Source organism: Rhynchophorus ferrugineus, unplaced genomic scaffold (genome assembly GCF_030347505.1).
Source record: "Rhynchophorus ferrugineus isolate W39M unplaced genomic scaffold, kcgeb_rfMv2 rfM4, whole genome shotgun sequence".
Classification (NCBI taxonomy): Eukaryota; Metazoa; Arthropoda; class Insecta; order Coleoptera; family Curculionidae; genus Rhynchophorus; species Rhynchophorus ferrugineus.
Window position 1 is genome coordinate 50069833 of NW_027472583.1, and position 25984 is coordinate 50095816.

At 32.5% G+C, this 25984-nt stretch overlaps 3 protein-coding genes across 5 annotated transcripts in view; all 3 read right to left on the reverse strand.

Annotated features, from left to right (window-relative positions):
* Nucleotides 1-3374: 3374 nt before the first annotated feature.
* On the reverse strand, nucleotides 3375-6259 carry LOC143196505 (ornithine decarboxylase-like). The gene is made up of 3 exons (XM_076404237.1): nucleotides 6054-6259; nucleotides 5559-5995; nucleotides 3375-3678 (listed from the first exon to the last, which is right to left on the reverse strand). Exons 1-3 carry the CDS (start codon nucleotides 6135-6137, stop codon nucleotides 3516-3518), a joined length of 684 nt encoding a protein of 227 aa, XP_076260352.1. The 5' UTR covers nucleotides 6138-6259; the 3' UTR covers nucleotides 3375-3515.
* On the reverse strand, nucleotides 6189-10690 carry LOC143196506 (ornithine decarboxylase-like). Its single transcript, XM_076404238.1, has 3 exons — nucleotides 10424-10690; nucleotides 10112-10361; nucleotides 6189-6328 (listed from the first exon to the last, which is right to left on the reverse strand). Exons 1-3 carry the CDS (start codon nucleotides 10554-10556, stop codon nucleotides 6208-6210), a joined length of 504 nt encoding a protein of 167 aa, XP_076260353.1. The 5' UTR covers nucleotides 10557-10690; the 3' UTR covers nucleotides 6189-6207.
* A 4042-nt stretch (nucleotides 10691-14732) lies between these two features.
* LOC143196500 (ornithine decarboxylase) overlaps nucleotides 14733-25984 on the reverse strand; it is a 149474-nt gene continuing 138222 nt past the window's right edge. Inside the window, exons 3-8 of one of the 3 annotated variants that reach the window (XM_076404230.1) lie at nucleotides 20951-21133; nucleotides 20611-20857; nucleotides 20305-20554; nucleotides 17701-17971; nucleotides 17206-17642; nucleotides 14733-15360 (exon numbers count right to left, since the gene is read on the reverse strand). In XM_076404230.1, the coding sequence (XP_076260345.1) occupies nucleotides 15192-15360; nucleotides 17206-17642; nucleotides 17701-17971; nucleotides 20305-20554; nucleotides 20611-20776 (1293 nt within the window). In that variant the 5' untranslated portion in view covers nucleotides 20777-20857; nucleotides 20951-21133 and the 3' untranslated portion in view covers nucleotides 14733-15191. Of the gene's footprint in view, nucleotides 15361-17205; nucleotides 17643-17700; nucleotides 17972-20304; nucleotides 20555-20610; nucleotides 20858-20950; nucleotides 21134-22998; nucleotides 23770-25984 lie in introns of those variants that run through there. The other 2 variants (XM_076404231.1, XM_076404232.1) reach the window with 2 other exon arrangements.

Here is a 25984-nt window from a genome sequence, read left to right on the forward strand (position 1 = left end):
TATTTTAAACATTTCCGTTTTATAAATTCACACTCTGAAATTCCATTTCAAGTAACTGTTTTATTTAACCAAAAATCACAGAGTATAAAAAATATATAGAAATAGACAATATGTTCCATATAAGGATCACCGTCATCATCATCATCAATCGGGGAAATTTCCTACTTCACAATCAATACACTGCTGTTGGTCCAGCAGGACTCCGAACATTCTTCACTAAATTCTGCTATAATTTACGATGGTTCTGGCCTCGGATAATGTCAGTCTCGTATTTCTCAGATCGTTGTTGATCTATGTCTTCTTGGAGCCGTTCGCTGCCTTCCAGCCAAAAGGTTGATTTCGACACAGGAGTATTTTTTACATTCGACAGACATATCCAAACATTCTAATCTGCGTCTTTGAATTTGTTCCTTAACAGTGCTCTGATTGTCGCATCTGTTAATAAAACATCGCATCTGCTCTCTTCCTGTCAATATGGGAGAAACTCTTCGATAGCTCTCGTAGTAAACTGCCTCTGTAGCCTTTTTATTTGTTATATTAGTACCAGCAATTCACTGACGCTAACTTCAACATGCCTTAACAGCTAGACTTTCTTACAAAATTGTTGAGATTTTACGGTTATTAATTTATATTCTGAGGTGACTTTTAACGAATAGCTTTATTTAATACAGCTATCTAAACAGTTGAAGACTCTATATAAACGAACTAATAAATTATCTATGTGCAACAAACAACAACAACTTGGTATTTAAGCAACCTCGAAAATCTGCTAGTATATAGCTAGCACTTTTTGGAATCGACCTGTACGTGATTCCGTAGTTAGCTACCCCTGGTACATAACGAAGAACCCTTTTCAGTCGTGTTACATCTTCAGTGGTAGGGCTTTTAAGATATCTAGATAAGACACCCACACTGTAAACTGGTCTAGTCCCAAGCATTAGATACATTAAGGCTTCGACTGCTTTTCTGTATGGAAATTTGTGCTTTGTATCCTTTGCATCACCTTTCCCTGATTGTGAAGCTTCTCCAAACTTCAACATTGGAGTAAACACTGCTTTGCACTCTGAAATCTTGAAGCGTTTCAAAACATCCTTAGCTTTTAGATTTACAAGTCTAAGAAGTACGCTGCGGTCGCTGTGTTATCTTAAACTCTGCTTTCAGCTCCCTAAGGAAAAGCTCCAAGTCATCCACATATAAAACTATGAACAGTTCTCTACCGTATTCGCTTCTAACATACAAATAAGGATCAGCTTCACTCACTCTGAAACCAAGTTCAATTAAAAAGCTTCCAATGCGCTTGTTCCAACATATCGGTGCTTGTTTTAACCCATATAAACCTCTTTTTAATTTGCAGATCCTGTTTCTTCCAATTCATCAAACTGTGTAAGATGCATCTTTTTATTTGCTGCAACACTGGACTGAATGTCTGATTATAACCGACTGATTATTATGCCGATTTGTCTGCGTTTGATTTTAGTTTAAACACTCATTTACGCGGTATTGCCTTGGCACCTTTTGGTAAGTCTTCAAGTCCCCAAGTTTTATTCTCCTTCAATGAATCAATCTCTTCGTCAATTGCTCGCTTCCATTTAACACAATCTTTATGCTTGATTGCATCCTTATAAGGCTCAGGAACTTCGCTTGTGTTGACTAAACTTTCTACTGCTAGAATGTAATTATTCAAAGACTGAGGCTTTTTTAAAGTTGACCGATCTCTTAGTCTGGCACCTTCTTAGGAGTGTAGGATGCTGTCAACCTTTGTGTAATTCCGTTTTTGCCTAAGATAAATCTAACCTGTCCATTGTCAAACTCCTTGCCATTATCATTCAGCATCTCTTTGACTGAATGCCCCAATGTCTTTGTGTGCCTTAGAAAGCCCTTCAGCGCTTCATTATACCCCTGACTTTTGTGCTATAAAATAACAATACCTAAATTTTGTATAATTATCCTTAAACAAAACAAAGTAACCCTTCTTTTCGAATGATTCATCAAAAGGTCCACAGACATCTGTTGATATTAGTTCACTTGGAGTTTTTGACAGCTCTCTTGTACCAAATGGTAAACGATGTGACTTATTTGACTCGGTGTTCAGGTACTAATGGTTTAATGGCTGCTTTGTACAGAGTACCATTTACTGCACAAAAATCACATAACTTCAATTGATCTTTATAGAACAGGGCATAGATGTTGACTCAAACTTACTTTTTTTTTCGGTTATGAGCAGCTAGAACAGAAAACAAATTCTTGGAAATATTCGTTACATACTAGACATCCTTTTATGTTATTCCTTCACACCTGTCTTCAACTGTTGATAAGAACCGAATTGTTTCTCTTCAATACACATTTAAAAATTCTTTTCCGGCACTTTTAATGCATTGTTGTTGACTGAATGTTTCGTAGCTAACAAAATAATCTGACCAACGTCAATCCACCAACTGTTTTCATCTACTCTTCTTGTTCAGCAATCCACTTTTGACACTGTCAAATCCAATGGCCCGGACTTTTACATCACTGACTTTTATAAAATTTCTATCAAATACGTAAAGTTGTTCTTTCAGCTCTTCGAATGTCCTCATGTCATTTCTTGTTAACAACATCGAACTTGATTTGAACGTTTCAAAGTTTGCTGGTAAAAAATGCAAAACCTTACATACTAACATTAAATCAGGTAATTCATTTTTGTTTTTAGATTTAAATCCGTTATTTAATCCGTTCCACAAACCTGTCAATTTTGTAATGTATGTTGGGACATCTTCTTGTATCCAACCAAATGCAAAAAAGTCGGTACATATTTTAAATAACTGATCCTTGGACGATGCTTCGAAATTTTACGTCAATGCCTCCCACACTTCATAAACCGTCTCTTTGTCCATAATGTTTTGATAGACAGTATCTGTTACTGCGCTTGTAATCATAGACTTGGCATAACTGATAGCTTTTCTATACAAATCTGATTGCACTTTATGATTCTTCACCATCTTGTGATCAGCGTCTGTCACCAACGAGCTCGGTTTCACCAACTTGCCCTCGATTACATCTAAATCACCCTCGCGGTAATCCAGCAAATCTGAAATTTTAACTTCCACATCGGCTATTCCGTTTCACTGTTTAACGCTTTAATATGTTTAATTAAATCAATTTCACTATTTAATCTCAAAACTAATAACCCCAAAGGAAATATATCTTTTTTTGGACACAAAACAAATTTTAGACACAAATTTTAGGTTACTAATTGATATTCTGAGATTACTTTAACAAACAGTTTTATTGATTTAATACACCTATCTAAACTTTAGAAGAGTCTATAAACGAAAAAAAAAATCTATAACAACAACGTGGTTTTTCTCTTAAATAACACTTATGTATCTATGTCTAACAACTACATAACTTAAAGTCCTTAGAAAGTAGTAACAGTTCATTATTGTACTTAAACAGGAGCCTTCTTTTAATTAAAGAAGAAGTACTATACTTTAACATAATCACAATACAGCTCGTCGAATAACATCGGCCATCACTCAAGCGTCAGAAAGACAGATGTATTTTAGCCGATGATTTCCAGCCGTAGTGCTACCAGAGTAATATGGTAAGGTAATAATATTGCGTACTGATGTATTGTTGATTGGCAATGTGATATCATCGTTAAACTGTCCCATTTCCATTAGGGGATTGTCCAAATATCTACAAAAATAAAAATATTACTACTTACAGCTAAATTCACTAGGCATTGAATTTTCATAAATATTTATGCTCTATTATATAGATGTTCTATTAAAACCAAAGTATAAAAAAATATTACAGCATTACACAATATATTATAACGCACATACATACATATCCACGCAAACATGCGCGCGCGCGCGTTCTCAAACGACTAGTATTGCACTGGCCGTAGGCTGCTGTGACTGACGTGTGATATACATAATAAAATATTTTTAACAAAAAAATTGAACCGACCTCATAAAATAAATAAGGAATTCACTAAAAAGTAAATAATAATCAAACTTAGATTTTAAGACAAAAAAAAACGTTATAAAATAAAATAACAGTTCAATTGAAAAGTCCCCGGCCTGGCACATAGATGGAGCTACTAGAATTAAATCCATATGCTTTTTAGTTAGCCCTAACCCTCAAAAGATGCGTGTATAAATTTGACAGCTGTCGGATCATTAGTTTGTGAATTATAGCATTTTGAGTGAAGCAAATTTTATTATTGTGAAAAAAAATGGATAGAAATGAATTTCGAATATTGACAAAATGTTGCTTTTTGAAGGGAAAAAATACAGTTGAAGCAAAAACTTGGCTTGATGCCAAGTTTCCGGACACTGCCCCAGGAAAATCAACCATCAAGGGTTGGTATGCTAAGTTTAGATGTGGTGAAATGAGCCCGAAAATGGTGAACGCAGTGGACGCCCAAAAGAGGTTGTTACCGACTAAAACATGTAAAAAATCCACAAAATGACCGTAAATTGAATTTGAACGAAACAGCAGACACTCTAAAGATATCAACTGAACTTGTACATGATATCATTCACGAATATTTGGGTATGAGAAAGCTCTGTGCAAAGTGGGTGCTGCGCGAGCTCACTTTTGACCAAAAATAATGACGAGTTAATTCAGAACAGTGTTTGAAGATGGTATCGAAAAGTTGGAGGGTTGCTATAATCAGTGTATCACCCTTGAAGAGAATTATGTTGAATAAAAAAACTCATTTTGCCAAAAAAATGTGTTTTACTATGGTAGACCGGGGATTTTTCAATTGACCTGTTATGAACATAGTAATCGTTGTAATAACTAAATAAAAAATAAACAAAAGCCTTATTTAACCTATGTACTGGACGTATTTTATATTCTACTATATATACACAATTTGGCTTAATACCTACCTAAAACTATTTATTTATTTACAATATTATTTTAACTACTACCAACCAATCACCTTGAAGTTGGTATAGTTTTTTCCAGTATCTAGTCCATTTGTACTTTTTCTATAGCCTTAGACATATATATTTTACCATGAAAACAGCTATAGGATAGTATAGTATTATGTGAATTTTAATTAAACATGCGAGAATACTTTGCATATACTAGTGTATTTACTTTGAATGTATGAACACTGTTGCAGATAATACAGGCAGTGTATTAGCAGACAATGCAGTCAGTCAGAAAAATGTATACAGTTGGTGCCACCAACAATTAATAATAAGAACTATCAGGAAATTGAAATGGTACATTCGGTCCATGGTTTAAACTCAAAATACCCCAACACATAATGAATATGAACTGTGCATGGAGAGAATTACACTGGATTCAATTGAGACGCTCTCTATTTATTTTTAGAAACGACTCGGTTAAAGCCACAACACAGAATGAATCAAGAGGGCGGGAAGTCCATCCTGCCCGTGTAGCTTTGATACGTGCATGCGCCGTGGCGCTTATACATTTTATATTTTAGACAACTACGCTAACATCTACTTATGCAACCATATATACATGGGGCCGACACATGCGCATCCACACAATTATTTATATGTCCAACAATTATTTAAAAAAAATCTTACATGTTGTTTTCATTATCGGTGTAAATAATGTCCAAACCACTACTTTCTGGTGAAGTGTATGCTCCCATATTCTCGAATATGATCCAGTCGCCCATTGACATTTTCGGTAAATTTACATTCTCAACAATTTGATCTTCTTTATTGTTGGATGGCCCCCAAATGCTGCTTGCATATAATTTCTTGTTGTTATGCGTCTTGAGTGGTTTCGGAACAATTGGCACGTCAGAATAAACACAACTAAAGTTATATTTATCATGATTAATGTGATATATTCTATGAATGTTGGTAGTATTTGTCAATTCTCTGATGTCGTCGATTTTACAAGCGAGAGTGTAGGCACTGCTGACAAAAAATCGACCTACTTCCGCAATTATTTTAGCAGTACCTTTCTTGAAACATTCATACATATCGGTGATGCATCTTACTTCTACCGCAATCTGCAATATGAAAACGATAAAATAATTGTCACGGATTAGAAAAACACCAAATTATTACGTTAAAGAAATCTTCTTCATTTAAAATGGTATCTCCAATATCTAGTAACTTCAAATTAAAGCCAGCATCAATAAAACTATCCATATACGTGGATATGATTTGAGAGAAATTATTTGCATTGCGATAACCAGATACGTGTGAAATTTAATGCCAATTACGTCCACTCCCAAACTTTTGGCTGTTTGCAATAGATTGAAAAACTCCTGGATGGTACCACAGCCAAATTTAAACTCATCTTTACAGTCCGTCGGCAAACGACAGCACAAATTATCAACCTGGAACAATAACTATTTTTAAAAAAATTATAAAATATGTTTTTTTATGAGATATAGATTTATTTTGAAGTGAAAAGTCATACAATGAACACAGGACCGAAGAAGCCAAAAGGAATCTATCAGTAATTTTGAACTCTACGTATTTGCCAAAAACTTCCTGATAAAAGATTGAATAGAGAATCAAACAATTTTTTTTAAGAATTGATTGAGAAATTTTTAAGCAAAGCAAATTTTATTTAGCTTTGTCTATTTTAGTTTAAACTTTAAAAGGTTATGTTTGTGTGTATATTAAATAAATGTAGAACTGTTATATGACTTTTATTTTAGTTATAGCCTACCATTATAGAAAGTAGAAAACTTGAGATGTGTTTTTAATTTTTTTTAACAACAGCAATTCAGCCAGCTGTCTCTAGAAGTACTGTTAAAATTAGACTTAACAGCGATATTAAAATCTTCATCTGTACTGAGATTTTTCGTCTCAAATGTTTTTGCACTAACCTAACTTAAAAATAAACACAAGTGAAGCATTGGGATAAAACAGAATTCTTACAGAAGTACTCAAGAGGTACGATTTCCCCAGAGTAGTGACTTGGGAGCACTCCTGTATCTGCTCTACACTGCTGACATACCAACAATAAAAGAAATAGTATTGAAAACATTTGCCGACGACTTATATATTTTATGGTAAAATATATCTGTCTAAGGCTATAGAAAAAGCACAAATGAACTAGACAATGGAAAATACAATTTAATAGGTCAAAATCTATTCATGTTAAATTTGCGTTGTGGCAAAATAACAAAAACCTAATTATCACTTGACAGTCGCTCAATTCCCCAAGCAGAATCAGCTACCTCGGCATCTATCTTGATGGTAGGTTAAGTTGGAAACATATTAATCAAAAAGCAAAGCGGGCCAGACACAAAATTAAACCATTGCAGTGGTTAGTAATTAATCTATCATAAAGCGAATTTAGGCCAATAATGTGCAAATATGAGGCTTCGCTAAAACATCAACCCAAGTAATAATTAAACGCTGCCAAAACAAAGTTCTACGATTAATTACCAATGATTGTCTCTACATAACCAACAAAGCACTGCACAATGACCTCAAAATCAAATAGATTTACGAATTTATCCAAGATTTTGCGTTAAAACATAAAAGGTTTTAAAGAAAAAAAACAGAAGATTGAATATTAACACGAACTTTCGCAAGATAATGTTAAATACATTCCCAGGTAAATGTACTAATAAAACATAAACAACTGAACCAGATGTATTGGCTCATATCGAAATTATCTTTGAATAATAAGGGACTAATATATAAGTCAATTCTTAGGTCCATATGGACGTATGTTATGTTATCGAAGTGTGGAGTATTACTAGCAAATCCAACATAGACATCAGAGATTCCAAAATAATGTGCTAGTGCCATCGTTGACGCCCCATATATATACTAGCAACAAAAAGTTACAACAAGTTTGAACAGGAGCTAACTTATTGAAGCAATCTTCTACATTGTATAACATACATCTCATCAAATACTTATTGTCTAATAAAAAATAACTTTTATAGTGTATAAGTGTTACTCTTAACTAGAACTTAAATGGCTTAATTTTATTTTAATATAGGAAATACATACTAATTAGTGTTGGCAACTATCGTCTGAAGTCGACTATCGACTATTTAGTAATTGACTACTTTTTACTATCGACTGTTTCAGTCGCTATTTTTGGTTCGACTGGTTTTACTACTTTTTAACAGTGACTGTTTTCAGTCGCTATTTTCGGTCCGACTGATTTGGTTACTATTTACTATCTACTGGTTCAGACGTGTACTTTTAATTACTATTTTTGTTTCGTTCGACTGATTTTTAACATTCTGGCTCTGTCGTCCTAGCCATGACCTTGACAAAAATATACCCAATTTATGCTTATATAGATTTATATGTAATATATATAGTTTTATGATTTTTTTGGTAGATTGCTTGTAAATAACAGTATATATTGTATATTAATATAGCAGCATTTTGAAACGATATTTTTCAAGATTGTTAATGTAATAGGGTAAAAAGATTAAAATTGTGAATGATAAATAGTAAAATACTTTTATTATGTTATAAATTAGTTTTTTTTCTATGATTAGGTATATGTTTAATTTTTATTTAGTATTTTTTTGTTATAATAATCATATATTTTCAACAAATGATCTCTAGAAGAATAAAAATTCATAGAAATGTTTAATTATAGTTTTAATTTAGTTTTATTATTCAACATCTTTAGTTTTTAGGTTTTGTTTAAGTTCTATTGTATCGTCTCTATTTATTATAGTATATTATTTGGAAATATAAATTAACATATTAAAATACGATAAAAGATTTGTGGGGTATTATTCTATTCCATCGAAAAATTCCATTCCTTTTTATAGATACACAGAATACTACGTTTAAAATGAAATTATTAATTGCATGTTAATAGAATTCAGTAATTCTTTTTTTCCTTTTATTTTTTAAAGTTAGTACGTGAATATCTTCATCTCCGTTTCGCCTACCGTTGGAAAATATAAGTACATATAAAATTAAATGCTCCAAGCAATTATATCCGTCCTTTCCTCTCTCACAATTTATACTGGAAAGGGTTCGGACATCTTCGCCTGACATCACAAATTGAACAAAACAGTCGAACCGTGAATTTGACTGAAAATAGAAATTATTATTTTCAGTCGCTAGTTTTTTACTATCGACTTTTATCAGTCGATAGTTCTCAACGCTAATGCTAATGTATTAATCCCGTACTCGCATTGTTTGTCTATTAATGCAAGCACAAAAGAACAGTAGTAACGAATTACTTTATAAATTAAGAATGTACAAAACAAATGTAATGTAAGATGTAGTTAATAAAAATAAAATATAAGAGTTTCCATTATTGGCTACTTGAAATTATGTTTATTCCGACTAAAAAATAGTATATTCTTATATAATATGATCTGCTTAATTAAAAAATCACGATAAAGAGCATCGATTAGCTTTAATTTTGTGAATACAAGTGACATTTGATAGGTTGTATATTCTACATTTTCAGTTTTCCTTAATCTTTCATCTATATATAAAAAGATGACATCACAAAGGCTAGACTAACTTGTTCGCACTCGATATTTGTAAATGTAAATATTTACGTATAAGTATGGAGTATCCAATATTCACTTAAAACTTTATACTACGGGTAACTATACTAATTACCCGGTAACTCGTTTATTTGTCTCCTACAACATTTATCACAAAAAGTCAATTTTTAAATATAGTAGTTTATTCACTAAGCTATTTCACTTTATATTCACAAATTAGACAGATAAAATAGACTTCTATAATTGTATTTGATTACACTGTGTGACAATTTTTCTAACATAAATAAGATTACATATTTTCATTTAATTATTCCATTGTTAAAAATATTGTCTATTATTGTTGTTTAACACTTCACGTTCCTTACTAATAATGTGAATACTATTTAAGCTTAAAATCTGTATTACTCCACAATGGCCGCCGATATCCTTCCATGCCTATTCAATGATATGCATTGCATGTTATGAAAACATGAAACTAATTTTAGACTTAATCTAATACAAATAATACAACTGGATAGTTTGCACTGATTTAAAAGTTGTGAACTGATTTAAAATATTACTTGGACTACAGGAAGCTTTCACAAAATATTGTTCTTTTCTCTGTTAGAAAAAGTCACACAGTGTTGTTATATACATGTAAGATAATTGACAAAAAATACTAACTTGGCCTCTGGATAAATCTTATGGATTTTCTCTAGATGAGCTTTGGTTTCAAAGGTAATGGTGCTCAATTTATATGACTTCGCCAATTTGACACGGTTGGAAAGCATGATCGGACATGAGAAAATGACACGTTCCGCATTCACTCCCATCGACATAAGTTTCGTGACTTCCGTTTTAGAAGAACAACTGAACGAAGATTGGAGTGCCTCCAAAGTACGTAACACCGAACGGTCATTGTTGCATTTAACCACTAGAAATAAATATTGATTGATATTGATTGGCAATTATACCTAATAATTCGCGGAAACTTACCATAATGCGGTTGTACGTCGGGCAGCGAATGTTTCCACTGGTTGTACTTCTCTACTATTTCCTGCTGTCGAGCCACATAGAACGCGTTTTTTCGGTCGGAATCCTGAACAATGTATCGAATTTTATCGAACATTCTATTTTCAACACTTATCTCTAAAGTACTCGTACTATTTGATAGCGATTTTCACAAATGTATAAGCTAAGATAGTTATATATTTCTGATTTACGTTTCTCTCGCAGATTTTTGTAAAAAATTGTTAGGTTTAAATTAGTATGGAACCGGAGGACCAATAGAACTAACAGTACGATCTGATGATATGATATGACCCTATGATAGCACCAGCTCATCTGCTTATACTACCCCATCCCACCCATATATTGGTACGAAAGCAGAGCGCATGAAACATACTCCAAATAGGTACCTGTCACAACTTATTTACTTTTACTTTTCTGTCAGATCTTACAATAAATTATGTATATTTAGCAAAAATTATGCATATAATCTGAAAATTGATTTTGAAATGTGTTACATTTGAAAAAAGTATTCCTATAAACAACAATTAAAACACTAGTCGCTCTGTTGGGGAAAATACCGAAATGACAAATATGACGTATATTGCTACGAAACATAAAATTTGAGACTCTTAACCCTAAGGATTAAAAAAGAAAAATCTAAATTATTTTCGAAAATATAACTGCTTTAGTGACACAACATCTAAACCGGCGTAACTTTACTCAACTTCAAATGCGTTTTTCTAGAAACTTCTTTGGTCCAGACGGTTGACATGATATCTTAAGCTCCACAAAACCAATTTATCTCAATTTTGACGTGAGCCTTCCCTTTACATTCCTCTATCGTACAAAGTAAAACTAAACTTAGATTCTTATGGACATGAAAATAACTTAAGAAATCCAAATAGATACAGAAAAAGCAAAGCAAAAACACAAGCAAATTAGCAACTAAAATTATATTCGATGTAATATTAGATGAAATCAGAGAGATATTATCAATGTAAAAAGAACTAGACCTTCACCTCATAAAAGAATAAAAATTTCAGTATATTTCCATTTAAAATTATATCTTTAGGCTAATGAAATTTAAAAAAAATATTCTTTAACATAAAAATTGCCCGAGATCTATTTTTAAGTGTCTTGAAAATGTTTAATCCATAAAGTACTGCTATAAAGTTGAAAACACCTATTATGAATGAATACCCTAAAAACTAATATGACTGAAGAATTTTTCCATAATATGTTAAAATGTGTAATTTTAATACTTCCTTTCTATGTATATTGTATTATATTCTGACCACTCTAGTTAATCTACTAATCCTTTATTACAATCTTAATTTTATTACAAAAATATTGAATAGCTTTCCACCATATATTAAGTTTGTGGACTAGAAGTCATTATTTAAAAACTAAAGTGTTAATTGTTCAAAGTTGTTGCACGAAATTCGTAACTAATTCAAGAACATACAACATTTTTTTTATAGTTATATCATACATGTTTTGTTCAACGATAGTAGATTTGTATCCTCGAAATAAATCACAAGAATATTTGTTTTGTGTTGTGAGCCATCATTATTGCTTTCAAATCAGTCGATGTCTGAACGTCTTTCAGTTACGTATGAGATGTAGATCTAAATCTAATTTCTCCACTGGAAGTTGCCACTGAAATTGATAACCTCAATCCTAAAAAGGCACCTGGTATAGATGACATTTCACCTGGATTATTGAAAGAACTGCCACGAAAAGCAATCATCATGTTGACATATATATTTAATCCCTGTTTAAGGCTGAAGCATGTCCCGGAATGCTTTAAAGTTGCACAAATAATTATGCTCAAAAAACCTGACAAACCTGCAGAACAAGTCGAATCTTACAGGCCTATTTCGCTACTACCTGCAATATCAAAGCTATTTGAGAAGCTGATATTTAAACGTGTTAAACATTTGGTAACAATACCAGATTTCTAGTTTGGTTTTCGAAATCACCATTCAACTATCGATCAAGTGCACAGAGTAACTGCGGCTATTGAAAGAGCGTTTGACGAAAAGAAATAATGCCCTGCAATATTCCTGGATGTCTCACAAGCTTTTGATCGGGTTTGGCATTTGGGATTAATCTGTAAGATGAGCAAACTGTTACCGCGTAACTATTGTCAATTGCTGGAGTCATATTTATTCGGAAGAAAATTTAGAGTATCGCACGAAATAGCGTTCTCGACATTTAAAAATATCTCGGCTGGAGTTCCACAAGGTAGCGTCTTAGGACCTCTCCTGTATCTGCTCTACACTGCTGACATTCCAACAACAAAAGAAACACTTCTTGGAACCTTTGCTGACAACACAGTTATGGTAAAAGATATATCTCTGCCTAGGGCAATAGAAAAAGTGCAAGTGACAGTCAACAAAATCTACAAATGGACAAAAGATTGGAAAATTCAACTTAATAGCTCCAAATCTGTCCACGTTAATTTTGCATTAAGGCGAAATAATAAAAACTTAATTATATCACTCAATGGATGCCCGATTCCTCAAGCAGAATCAGCAAAATACTTTGGAATCCATCTTGAGGGTAGATTAAATTGGAAGCATCACGTTAGACAAAAAGCAAAACACATTAGAACCAAAATAAAACAACTATACTGGTTAGTCGGAAGATACTCTCAACTTGATCTAAAATCAAAGAGGTTGATCTATAATACAATTATAAAGCCAATTTGGACCTATGGGGTGCAAATATGGGGTTGCACTAAAAATTCAAATCAGTTAGTCATACAGCGCTGTCAAAACAAGGTTCTTCGATTGATTACCAATGCCTATCGCTATGTAACCAATGAAGAACTGCACGATGTCCTCGAAATCAAATGGATTTGCGAAGTTGTGCAGGATTTCACCTTGAAACACGAAAAAAGATTACTAAATCATACTAACGTGGAATCAATACAACTGCTGGACAGCGCGCAGGATGTCAGGAGATTGAAACGAACAAAACCATACGAACTTGTGTGAACATTTAGTGTGTATTATTAGTGTAAACTATAGCTATAAGTTAATAATTAATAAATAATTATATTTTTATAATTGAGGAATACATACTGATGTATTTTCTCGCACTCGTCTTGCTTGTTAATTAATCCAAGAACATAGGAAAAGTAGTAATAAATTAATTGTAATAATAATAATAATTAAGATTGTACTAAGCGTATCTAATAAAGATGTTATAAAAAAAATATTGCTATTTTCTGTTGTACTTGCATCAATACATGAACAATATGATTGGGGTATAAATACATCAGTATGTATTTCCCAAATTAATATTAGTGTGTGGTTTGGTTCTCTTCAATCTTCTGATTTCCTGCGCGTAGTTCAATATAATTTAGTGGTCTTATTTCATATTTAAAGCAGAATCTTGGATAACTTATATAGTGTAAACTATAGCTATAAGTTAATAATTAATAAATAATTATAATTTTATAATTGAGGAATACATACTGATGTATTTTCTCGCACTCGTCTTGCTTGTTAATTAATCCAAGTACATAGGGAAAGTAGTAATAAATTAATTGTAAATTAAGATTGTGCTAAGCGTATCTAATAAAGATGTTATAAAAAAAATCCCAATTGTTACCGATTTGTCGGCACAATAATCTATTGCCGCACCATAGTGGAGTGCAGTTCGTTCCAGGGTCACAGGAACCCTGTGTCTGCGGAATCGCTCAATTTCATTATGTCGTGCTCGCTGTTGTTGTGCTTGATGTGCACGAACTCGTTACATTCTAAGCCTATCTACTTCATTGTCACTCTCTAAAGTGAAAAAAGTTCTCGGGCACTTAGCAGTAAAATAAATTGTAATTAATCAAAATGGAAAAAGTTCTCGCGTACTTAGCAGTAAAGTGTCACTATCACAAAAAATCAACAAAAAAAGAGCACATAATTTGAAATGTCAGATGTAGATTGTCGGATTCAATCCTCGATATCAAAGAAAAAAACAAAATTGTTGTTTTTATTTATTTTCGAACATTTTCATATTTATTCACCTTTTAAACCATTCCTGGATTTCTACAAATTATTCAAGACCAAAATTATCCAAATCGGTCTAGCCGTTCTCCAGTATTAGAGAGACTAACGAACATTAAACATATATATATATATATATATATATATATATATATATATATATATATATATATATATATATATATATATATGATATATAGATCTTTAAGGATCAAATAATCATATTCGGTTCATCTTAACATTAATCGATTAAGAATGTTTATGTTGTAAATAAAATTTCATTATTTACATTAAATAATTTATTCAGTTAAATAAATTCTAGACATCTAAAAGCAAGCCCTAATATGTTACACCCTAGTATATAATAACATTAGCAATGAAAAATATACAAAGGTGCTTTATATTAGTTCTTTTTCCGAGTGTGAAAGCTATACGCTGCCCCCTTGCCTACTTGCGCGTTATATTGATGCTTTTTTGTCCAATCACGGTCGATCCTTACGTGACAATAAAAATCTGACTGTTGATGGGCAAAAGAACACCAAAATATATTCCTATATGTTAATATGAATTGTTATTTTTTTTAACATACAATACAGATACAAGAAACTATTGATTGAATTTAAATGGAAAATCCTTAAAGAATATACCCTAACCACCTTATTCATAATATTTTTAATGCTTAATATATCTTTTGTAAATAAATGGTGTGAATTCATAAAACTCGTCGTAAACAACATCTGCAGTCAGTAATTGAAAGCGTCAGAGAGATGGATGTATTTTAACCGATGATTTCCAGCTGTCATATTATCACTGTAAAATGGTAAGATAATCATGTTGCGTACTGATGTATTGTTTGGCACAGTGATATCATCGCTAAACTGTTCCGTTTCCATTAGGGGATTATCCAGATATCTACAAAAATTAAAGTTATTACTACTTGCAAGTCACGAAAAAAGCTTTAAATTATTAAGAAGGCCATCGTAAAGGAGATAATGCTATCTTGAACTAAAATGTGAAGAAAAATATTATAGCATCACACAAGTTACTGGGAGAATGGATATATATATATATATATATATATTCTCTTTTGGTTGATATAATTCCCTTCAAGGGTGATACACTGATTATAGCGACCCTCCTTTATTTTATCGAAAAGTTCGATACCATTTTCGTAGTACGATTTGTACTTTGCTTCAAAATAGGCCTCAGTTTCGGCGATCACCTCTTCATTCGACAAAAATTTCTTCCCAGCGAACATTCTTTTGAGATCTGAAAACAGGAAATAGTCGCTGGGGGGGGGTCCAGATCTGGAGAATACTGTAGATGAGGTAGCAATTCGAAGCTCAATTCATGGATTTTTGCCATCGTTTTCATTGGCTTGTGATACGATTCTTTTTTTTAAATGCGGCCGTTTTACGCCGATGTCGTCCTTCAAACGGTCTAACAATAACGCTATGTAAGAGTCGCTGTTAATGGTCCTTCCTTTTTCAAGGTGGTCAATGAAAATTATTCCATGCGCATCCCAAAATACAGACGCCACAACGTTGCCAGCCGACTGTTGCGTTTTCCCACGCTTTGGAGCAGGTTCATCGTATGCAGTCCACTCGGATGACTGTCGATTAGACTTCGGAGTGAAATGATGGAGCCATGTTTTATCTATTGTCACATATCGACGCAAAAACTCGAGTTTATTACGCTCTATCATCTTCAAACACTGCTCCGAATCATCAACTAGTCGTTGTTTTTGAACAAAAGTGAGCTCGCGTGGCACCCACTTTGCACAGAGCTTTCTCATACCCAAATATTCATGAATGATATGATGTAAACGTTCAATTAATATCTTTAGAGTGCCTGCTATTTCATTCAATTTCAATTTATGGTCATTCAAAATCATTTTGTGGATTTTTTTAATGTTTTCGTGGGTAACAACCTCTTTTGGGTGTCCACTGCGTTCCCCGTCTTCGGTGCTGATTTCACCACGTCTAAACTTAGCATACCAATCCTTGATGGTTGATTTTCCTGGGGCAGTGTCCTGGCAACTCGGCATCAAGCGAAGTTTTTGCTTCAACTGTATTTTTTCCCTTCAAAAAGCAATATTTTATTATAATTATATAATATATATAATATTATATATATCAACACGCAAACTTCCTTTTTATCCATTTTTTTTCACATTAACAAAAGTTGCTTCACTCAAAATGCTATAATCCACAAACTAATGATCCGACAGCTGTCAAATTTATACACGCAACTTTTGAGGGTTAGGGCTGACTAAAACACATATGGACTTAATTCTAGTAGCACCATATATGTGTCAAGCCGGGGACTTTTCAATTGACCTGTTATGAGCATCAATATATGAATGACCGTTGAGAGCCCGATTAAATAGAGGAACTAATAAATATAAACTTGTGGAAAAGAATAGTTGAAATTTAATGACCAAAGAGAAATAATTATCAGGATAAAGTAATTTGAGCACACATGGCAGCAGAATTGAAAGAAAGTATACAGTATGGTATATAACAACTTGGAAAGGAACCCACCACAAGAACAGAAATAATGCTACAGGAGTGCAACAAATACGAAATGCAGGCAAATATTCCCTCATTTTTCTAAAGTAATAAATTAATATTAATCATAAATTTAATAACCAATAATGTTTTTCTATCGATGGCATTCGCTTTTTATTTATATAACCACTAAATATACGCTTATTTTAAATGCCTTGTATATCACATAATTAAAAAATCTTCTTACATGTTGTTTTCATTATCGGTGTAAATAATGTCCAAACCACTACTTTCTGGTGAAGTGTATGCTCCCATATTCTCGAATATGATCCAGTCGCCCATTGACATTTTCGGTAAATTTACATTTTCAACAATTTGATCTTCTTCATTGTTGGATGGTCCCCAAATGCTGCTTGCATATAATGTCTTGTTGTTATGCGTCTTGAGTGGTTTCGGAACAATTGGCACGTCAGAATAAACACAACTAAAGTTATATTTATCATGATTAATGTGATATATTCTATGAATGTTGGTAGTATTTGTCAATTCTCTGATGTCGTCGATTTTACAAGCGAGAGTGTAGGCACTGCTGACAAAAAATCGACCTACTTCCGCAATTATTTTAGCAGTACCTTTCTTGAAACATTCATACATATCGGTGATGCATCTTACTTCTACCGCAATCTGCAATATGAAAACGATAAAATAATTGTCACGGATTAGAAAAACACCAAATTATTACGTTAAACAAATCTTCTTCATTTAAAATGGTATCTCCAATATCTAGTAACTTCAAATTAAAGCCAGCATCAATAAAACTATCCATATACGTGGATATGATTTGAGAGAAATTATTTGCATTGCGATAACCAGAATACGTGTGAAATTTAATGCCAATTACGTCCAGTCCCAAACTTTTGGCTGTTTGCAATAGATTGAAAAACTCCTGGATGGTACCACAGCCAAATTTAAACTCATCTTTACAGTCCGTCGGTCCAGCACAAATTATCAACCTGAAACAGTAATTATTTTCAGAACATTTACTTAGATTTATAAAATATGTTTATTTTTAATCTTACTATCCAAACGATTATACATTTTTTCTAAACTGGCACCTACATAATTTACATAAAGTGAAATCTTGTACAATGGACACAGGAACCAACAAGCAAAAAAGAATCATTAGTTTTGAAGGATATGTATTTTCAAAATACTGTTTAGTAAAAAAAGATTGCATAGAGAATCAAATATTTTTTTAAGCATTATTTTTGTAATTTTTTTAGCGAACTATTATTTAATATTGTATATTTTAGTTAAAACGTGAAAAGCTCACGAGGCTTGAACATTGAAATGATTTAGGCGAGTTTCTTAACAGACCTACTAATTTAATAGAAGATATAGTACAATTTCTCTGTGTACCATAATTATTTTTTTACATGAATAAATGTATTACATGTGCATGTACATTAACTAAATTTAGAACTTTTTTTGCAATTGTTCATTATCTGAAAAAAAACGTATGGGAGGTCCACAAAAATGTTTTTTTCTAGTTATAGCATACAATTATTGAGTAGAAAAATTGAGACGCGTTTTCAGAATTTTTTATTTTAACAGTATTCAATCAGCTGTCTTACTGTGTGGAGTACTGTTAAAATAAGACTTAAGAGCGATATTATCTTCTGTGCTAGAACATTTTCCCCTCCACAAAGGTGTTAGGCAGAACTTTTACTCTATAACAGATATTATTTTAAACTAAATATTCAAGAGGTGCCATTACTGGCTACACAGCCCAACAAACAAAACGTTGAAATGATCCTTATTCCGACGAAATAATAGCCTATTATATAAATTCATCTGCTTAATTCAATAATTACGATAAAGAACGCCATCGAAAGAGACAAAGTAGGTGTCAATGAGAATTTAAATTTTTTTTTGTCGTTTTGACGGGTTTCGTCATTTCGCGACTATACAATACATATATATAAGGTGTTCATATAATGGAAACGGGGACAGAGTATATATAAAAGTGTATATATAAAATAATAAATTAATAAATAAATAAAATTAATAACACAAACAGGGCTAAAAATATAAATAGTGTATATACAATTTAAAAATGAACACAAATACTGCACTACAAACACTACCATAACGAAGTAGAGGTTCTATTCAGACAGCACACATCAAAACTCATACCGAAGTGATATTGATTTCTAAAATTTTGCAGCCCATACTTAGTTCTAATCTGAGTGAGCCGTGGACAGTCATTCAATATATGGTAGAATGAAATAGGGGGCACGGTAACAAAACTCACAGTAAGCAGGCGGGCTCGAAATCATCAAGTGACCGTGCGAGAAATGACAGCAGCATCCCAGTCAAAGCTACGGTGAAGTAGCGAAGGAACACGAAGAGAAGAGAAAAATCATCTTTAACCTCAAAGAGCCTGTTGTGGTTGGCCTCCTGGACCCAACGACGTTGTACCTCGTTATTTATGAAACAAGAAACGAATGGACACAAACATCCGGGAAGGGTAGAGGAGGCTGCCGATTTAGCCGCACTATCCGCGCGCTCATTTCCCGGTATACCAACGTCATAAGGGATCGACAGTACACTTATCCTGATCCCATTCAGATAGAGGGTACGGATAATTGACAGTGAGTCGGTGACCAAAGGATGGTTGAACTTCTGTTCCATAAAACATTCGAAAGCTTTTAGGGAGTCGGTCAGAACTAGCCATTCTTTGAAGAACTGTGTTGTGATGTAAGATAAAGCTTTGAATATCGCAAATAGCTCAGCGGTCAATACTGAACCCTGTTCAGGGAGCTTGAAACGGAATGCTTGGTTGTCCACAACAAAGGCACTGCAAAGCCTGCTGCGAGATTTGAATGCATCGGCGTATATGTTTTTGCGGCCAGGATAAGAGTGGAGAAGTTCACACAACTTGGACCAAATAACGTAAGGACAATGCTCTCTTTTATAAAATTAACAAACTAATATTATTGCCTCCATTACTCAATATACTTATTTAGTATTTTGATTATGTTGTACTGATTTTTTTTTCATATATAAGTATTTGGGTATAAGTATCGAGGATTATATCTTCCCTTTGGGCTTGTACTATAAGTAACTACACTACTAACTACCCGACAACTCGTTTATCTATCACTTTCCAAGATATCTTGTAACAATTCCATATTTAAATAACACTGGCTAAGAACAGACATGAATAGATAAAAGACTGTACTAATAAACAACCATTTGTTTTGCAGTGTTAGCGAGATTTTTCTATTCTCAATAATTGTATTTAATCATTATGTGCATATAAGATAATTGAAAAAATACTTACTTGGCCTCTGGATAAATCGTATGGATTTTCTCTAGATCAGCTTTGGTTTCAAAGGTAATGGTACTCAATTTATATGATTTAGCCAATTTGACATGGCTGGAAAGCATGATCGGACACGAGAAAATGATACGTTCCGCATTAACTCCCATCGACATAAGTTTCGTGACTTCCGTTTTAGAAGAACAGCTGAAAGAAGATTGGAGTGCCTTCAAAGTATGTAATACCTGACGGTCATAGTTGCACTTAACCACTACAAATAAATATTATATTGACTGGCAATTATACCTAATAATTTATGGAAATTACCATAATGCGGTTGTATATCAGGGAGCAAGTTTTCCCATTGGTTGTACTTTTCTATTATTTCATGTGGTCGGGACACAAAGAAGGCATCCTTTCGGTCAGCGTCGTAAGCAATATTACGAATTGTATCGTGCATTTTATTTTCGGCAGTTATCTCCAAATCACGCATTTTATTTGATAACAATTTCAGCAATTATATGAATATATATGGTTAGGTCAATTAAAAATAGGAATAAACGGAGCAGGCAAGCTGAAAAAAATATATACATCGGTTACAGGTGTAAATCAGTAATATGTATGTATTCAAGAAATTAAAAATATATTAATTATAATGTATACTTACGAGGCAGCCTGTGTTCAAATTTTAACAGGTTGTGTAATTTAAAATAAGTTCAGAGGTTCAAGGTGTCAGACGCTAGAAACGCAGGTGGCGGTTCCAAGGAGGTTCCCCGTTTAAGAAAATTTTGTAGTTGTACGGAAGGAAGGAACTTCCAGTCACAGGGCAAGCTTCTTCCGTGTTACCCCCCTGAAAAAGACACACACTGTTACTAAGTCTATTTATATGGAAATATACCTATGAATTATACTATACCCCAATCAGTACCATTGATTTCATAAGATTCAATAGAAAAAATTGCACGATATTACTAAATGATTGTTATCACATTCGTACAAAAAGCCTGCGAATAAGTTTTAAGGGATTCTTTTAATTTAAGGCTTGACTCGATATATTATTTAAGGTAGTGCTTTTGATATTCATTTTCAAGAATTGTCATAAAAATGTAAATACAGGTCAGGTCAATATATATTTAACAAACGGATTTTTGTAGCATAGGACTGACCATTACTGCGTTGCAATATGACTTGCTCTTTGGATTGTATAACAACCATTTTTCTTTTAATATATCGACCAAAACCCAATTAGCTAAATTGCGATATTCCATAATGCTTTTCTTCCAGTTGATATCTTTTTCCAGCAGTATCCAATGACTCAGCAATACAATAGAATGAAAAAGGAAAAGTTCCCTGAAATGACGCTTCATTAGCTCCATAACTTGATGTATTTGGTGTTGAGAAAAAAGTTGTTTAGAGCTAAACGAAACTCGATAAAAACTAAAACATTATGAGAGAGCTTGTTACAATATACATAATTACAGCTTTTCAATAAGAGCGGGCCACGATTCTGCCACTGATGCCAAATTTTTAAAGTAAATTGTGAAGTTCCAAATGACTATGTCCAGTCCACATTATTTCGCCGTTAATAAGACCCATAATAAGCGATTTAATCCAGTCAAAATTAAACGCTATGGCGTATATATAAATCCTACAGAACCCAATGATGAACATTCTGCAAGAATGATTTAAGGATATGATTAAATCTCGACGAGATAAAGTATCATATAAAGATCATGCCATATTAATCATGATATAATAATAAAAGTTGTTAAAGGTGACCTAGATAAAAACAATGATAATACAGAAATATAAAAGCCAATGACAGGACTTGTAACAGTATTGTAACAATCAAAAACACATCTGATATCTGATCATAAGAAATGAGAACTAATTCTAGTATTCTAGTAATATTAAGTATTTTCTGTATATACAAAGTTTTATTGTAAAAATTATTTTAATTATTTTTCAAAGTAGTATATATATATATGTATGTATGTATATATATATATATATATATATATATATATATATATATATATATATATATATATATATACTATTTATATACAGTATATTGACTATTTGGCATGAACATTTAACATTATATTTTTAACACAAAGATAAATAAGACAAAGACTACGAAATAGGTATAAAAGCATTGGAGGAGCGCTGAACTGAATGTATAAATGTTGAAGAATGATCAATAAATTGACTGATGGTATACTGATAAATAAAATTGAATTTGAGTTAAATGTTATTATTTTATTAGTTAGTTCCGGGAGTAATTAAATGATTTGTTCCTTCTTCCCCATCTTTTGAAACCATCTAGTTGTCGACTTATTTTTGAGAATCTTCATAAAAATTGAAGTGATGACCAGTTTGGCCAAGTGGCATAGCTAGATAGGGCTTCCAATTTTTTTATGATATTTTATACATTTTAAACATTTATTTTTGATATATAGTAACAGTTTTTCTTTCATACTTAGGTAAAACGTGGAAACTATTGGCTCAGTACGTACACTTACCATAAAATTCTAACATCACTAACATTAACTTTCAGTGGTACTTTTATTTCAATTAAAAAAAAAGAAGCACAATGTAGCACCCTATAGTTGTACTTTGTTGCTTGTAATATCTTAGGTATCTTAGAATATATTATATATATTCACAGTTCTCATAATTTTTAAAATCATTAAATATACCACTAAACCACCATTAATTATTCCAAATGACTATATTAAAATAATATATACAAAATTAGAGATATCGGTAAATGTATCAGTCCATTTTATAAAATTCTGTTCATCTAATATTTGATTAAGAATTTAAACGTTGTTGAATTTCTTCAAGGAGCAGTTCTATTCGACCTTTCATCACAGGTTGGCCCTTCTTTGTCTTTTGGTTGAGTTTTTTAAATTTCTCCAGTTTCTTTTTCTTGTACTCTTTGCGAGCTTGTTCTTTGAGGGCTATTTGTTGTGCTCGAATCTCGGCGCTATTTGGTACGTTTTCATCCAGCACCGATTTTCTTTTACTTTGATTGGGTTCCGAAGCATCCATATCGCAAGGGTTGTTAGTGGTATCGTTATTCGATTCCTCTTCATCAGTCTCGTATTGTTGATATATTTTCTCCACGTCTAATTTTATCGAGTTATCTTTCTTCATAGTTTTTCGATATCCCTGCAAGACAGCGTGTTTCCTTCGATTCTCCCACTGCTCGATTTTGTGCTTTCTGCTGTACTTTTTCAGTCTCCAGGCCTTCTTGTCGAAAGGTTTTTTCACTGGCTTGACATCAACAGGGCTAGTTTCATTTTCTTCCACGTTCTTTTGAACATGACGATTAGATACGTTCTTTCTTGGCTTTATGAAGAAACTGTCGGTTTTCCCACTTTTAGACTGAGAGGATTCCTCGTTATATTTACCGCTAGGTCTAGGTTTAAATGTTTTTCTTGGGGCCATAGTTACTCAAACTGCAACCTGCAACCAAAACTATTCTAAAGTATATCGAGTGCATCAGCAAAGGAGCAAAAGAGGTTGCCCAATACTGTTATAATTGTATAATTGTCGTAAACTTATGGCAAAAATACATAATTGTTTCGAATGTATAACGTGGGAATTTGCCTATACAAAATACTCAATCTGCAATTATCTACTATTGTGATTAAAAAATAGTAAGAGACATTTGAAATGAAACGTAAAAAGGTTAAATAAATTTTCCAAAAGGGCCTTTTTTACTAGCATAATTACGAAAATGATAAATTTTGATTTCAGTCATATAAAAATGTTTCGTTCATTTCACCTTAGTGAGATAATAGCGTCTGATGATTAGACGGATTCCTGATTTAAATTTACTAAAAGAGGAGAATTTTAACTACTTAAGACACATGGTTAAAGAAGATAGCTGTGTGATAACAATGACTACATGAACTACGTTAAGTGAATAAAAATATTCCAGCTAAGCAAAGTAAACTTTAGACTTGCAAAGACGAAATGGGTTGTCTGAGTGCCTTAGTATTTGTTGTTTGATTGTCTGTTGTGTCATATCTCACTTTAACTCTAGTTGAGACCACGACATGCAAGTACAAAATTTTATGTCATTTCATAGTTACGACAGATTAACAACTACTGTTTCATCTGTATGTACTATGACAGAGGGGCCATAACAAAAAAATACCAAAGATAAGTCCATACAGTGATGAGTTAATCACAAATTAGAAACGCCGCATAATACTTGAATGTATTTACGTCAGCAATATACATTATTGAGAAAAGTAATGTAAAAGACTATTAGACAATCTAACCTTTTAAATTCAATGAATTTGACATTTCTACGCATGAAACAATAGTTTTCCATTTGGTACATTATTCAACTATTCAGTCTATACAGATGATAATCATCGAACGTTCAAAATTCGTTTAATTTTCACTTTTAGAATTAATTTAATTAATTATTTTCAAATTAATCTTCAAACACTTTTAGAAACGTATGCTGATACTGCTTCGTCATATTCCAATTGTCCGTTTGATCATATTCTGATGTGGATGACAAAGAACAACCAAGCCAAACCAAAAAAATTCAAAGACTATGAACAGCAAGGCTTATTGGACGAAAACCCGGCTTAAACTCTTAAACAAATGTCAGGCAATTAGCAGCTGATGAATCAACTATTTCCAGAAGTTTATATGCGATGGAAAAGATCTTAAATAAGTGATAATAGCTATCAAACGAAATGTCTGAAAATCCTATTTCTAACCGTTTCTCCGTAAATCATATCTTAAAATTTAAAAAAAATAAATTAGAATATATGCAAACAAATATTAAATATAAAACTTTTGCAAAAGTTGTAGAAAAAGTGTGATATTCATCTCAGCTTTTAGTAAAATTTGTATTCCGGAATGATTAATTGAGCTAATAGTCTCCAAACCAAAGAATATGTTATTAGATATTTTTTATGTTAAGGGATATTAACATTATAACATAATTATTAGGATATTACCAGTGATCGTAATTTCAATATCCGAGAATTAACGGAAAGTTCAATGCCCAATTTTAAGTTTAATCCATTATTTACACGCTAAAAAAAGGCTTCGATTGGGATTTCATTCAGATTAAAAAGGTATTTTCAAAATCGAATTGAAAGGAAGATCAAAAATACCTTTTTAATTTGAATGAAATCCTAATGGAAGCCTTTTCCAACGGTCCAGCAAGTTTTGTTTAAAATGGCGATATTGAGGTCAGGGGCAAACAATACCTCGGGCGACCCAAAAATTCGAAGACAATGAATTGCAAGCATTGTTGGAATACGCCCCCCCACAACTTAAACGATTAAAAGATTTACCCAACAGGCTAAGGGTCGACCAACCGATAAATGCAAAACGTTTGCATAATTATGTGATCAAGGCACAAAATCACTGAAAATGCCCTTGGAAATAGCTTTACCTTCTTGACTTCTTTAAACACGAAGCAATATATATCAACCTTGCAATAAGAAAAGTATGAAGAACAAATTAATCCTTTACTTTAAAATATATTAAAAAAATACTCAATTCCTGAAACCTAATACCCAAGATCATTTGAGAATTAAATGGAAATAATCATCAATGAAAAAGTTGAAAAACGTCATGAATATAATACACATTCTTATACTTTTAAAAAATGATACGACCTCAAACCTTGTCAATTGTTAACATGCAAGACTTGTTA

Bases quoted from the DNA above. Each gene is read 5' to 3' on its own strand.
- LOC143196505 (XM_076404237.1), bottom strand. From the start codon at position 6,137: ATGGATAGTTTTATTGATGCTGGCTTTAATTTGAAGTTACTAGATATT. The intron at 5,996-6,053 runs GTAATAATTTGG...TTCATATTGCAG, and splicing joins ATGAAGAAGATTTCTTTAAC to ATTGCGGTAGAAGTAAGATG. The intron at 3,679-5,558 runs GTAAGATTTTTT...TTATTTTTGTAG, and splicing joins ACCGATAATGAAAACAACAT to ATATTTGGACAATCCCCTAA.
- LOC143196506 (XM_076404238.1), bottom strand. From the start codon at position 10,556: ATGTTCGATAAAATTCGATACATTGTTCAGGATTCCGACCGAAAAAAC. The intron at 10,362-10,423 runs GTAAGTTTCCGC...ATTTATTTCTAG, and splicing joins CGACGTACAACCGCATTATG to TGGTTAAATGCAACAATGAC. The intron at 6,329-10,111 runs GTTAGTATTTTT...TTATTGTTCCAG, and splicing joins AAGATTTATCCAGAGGCCAA to GTTGATAATTTGTGCTGTCG.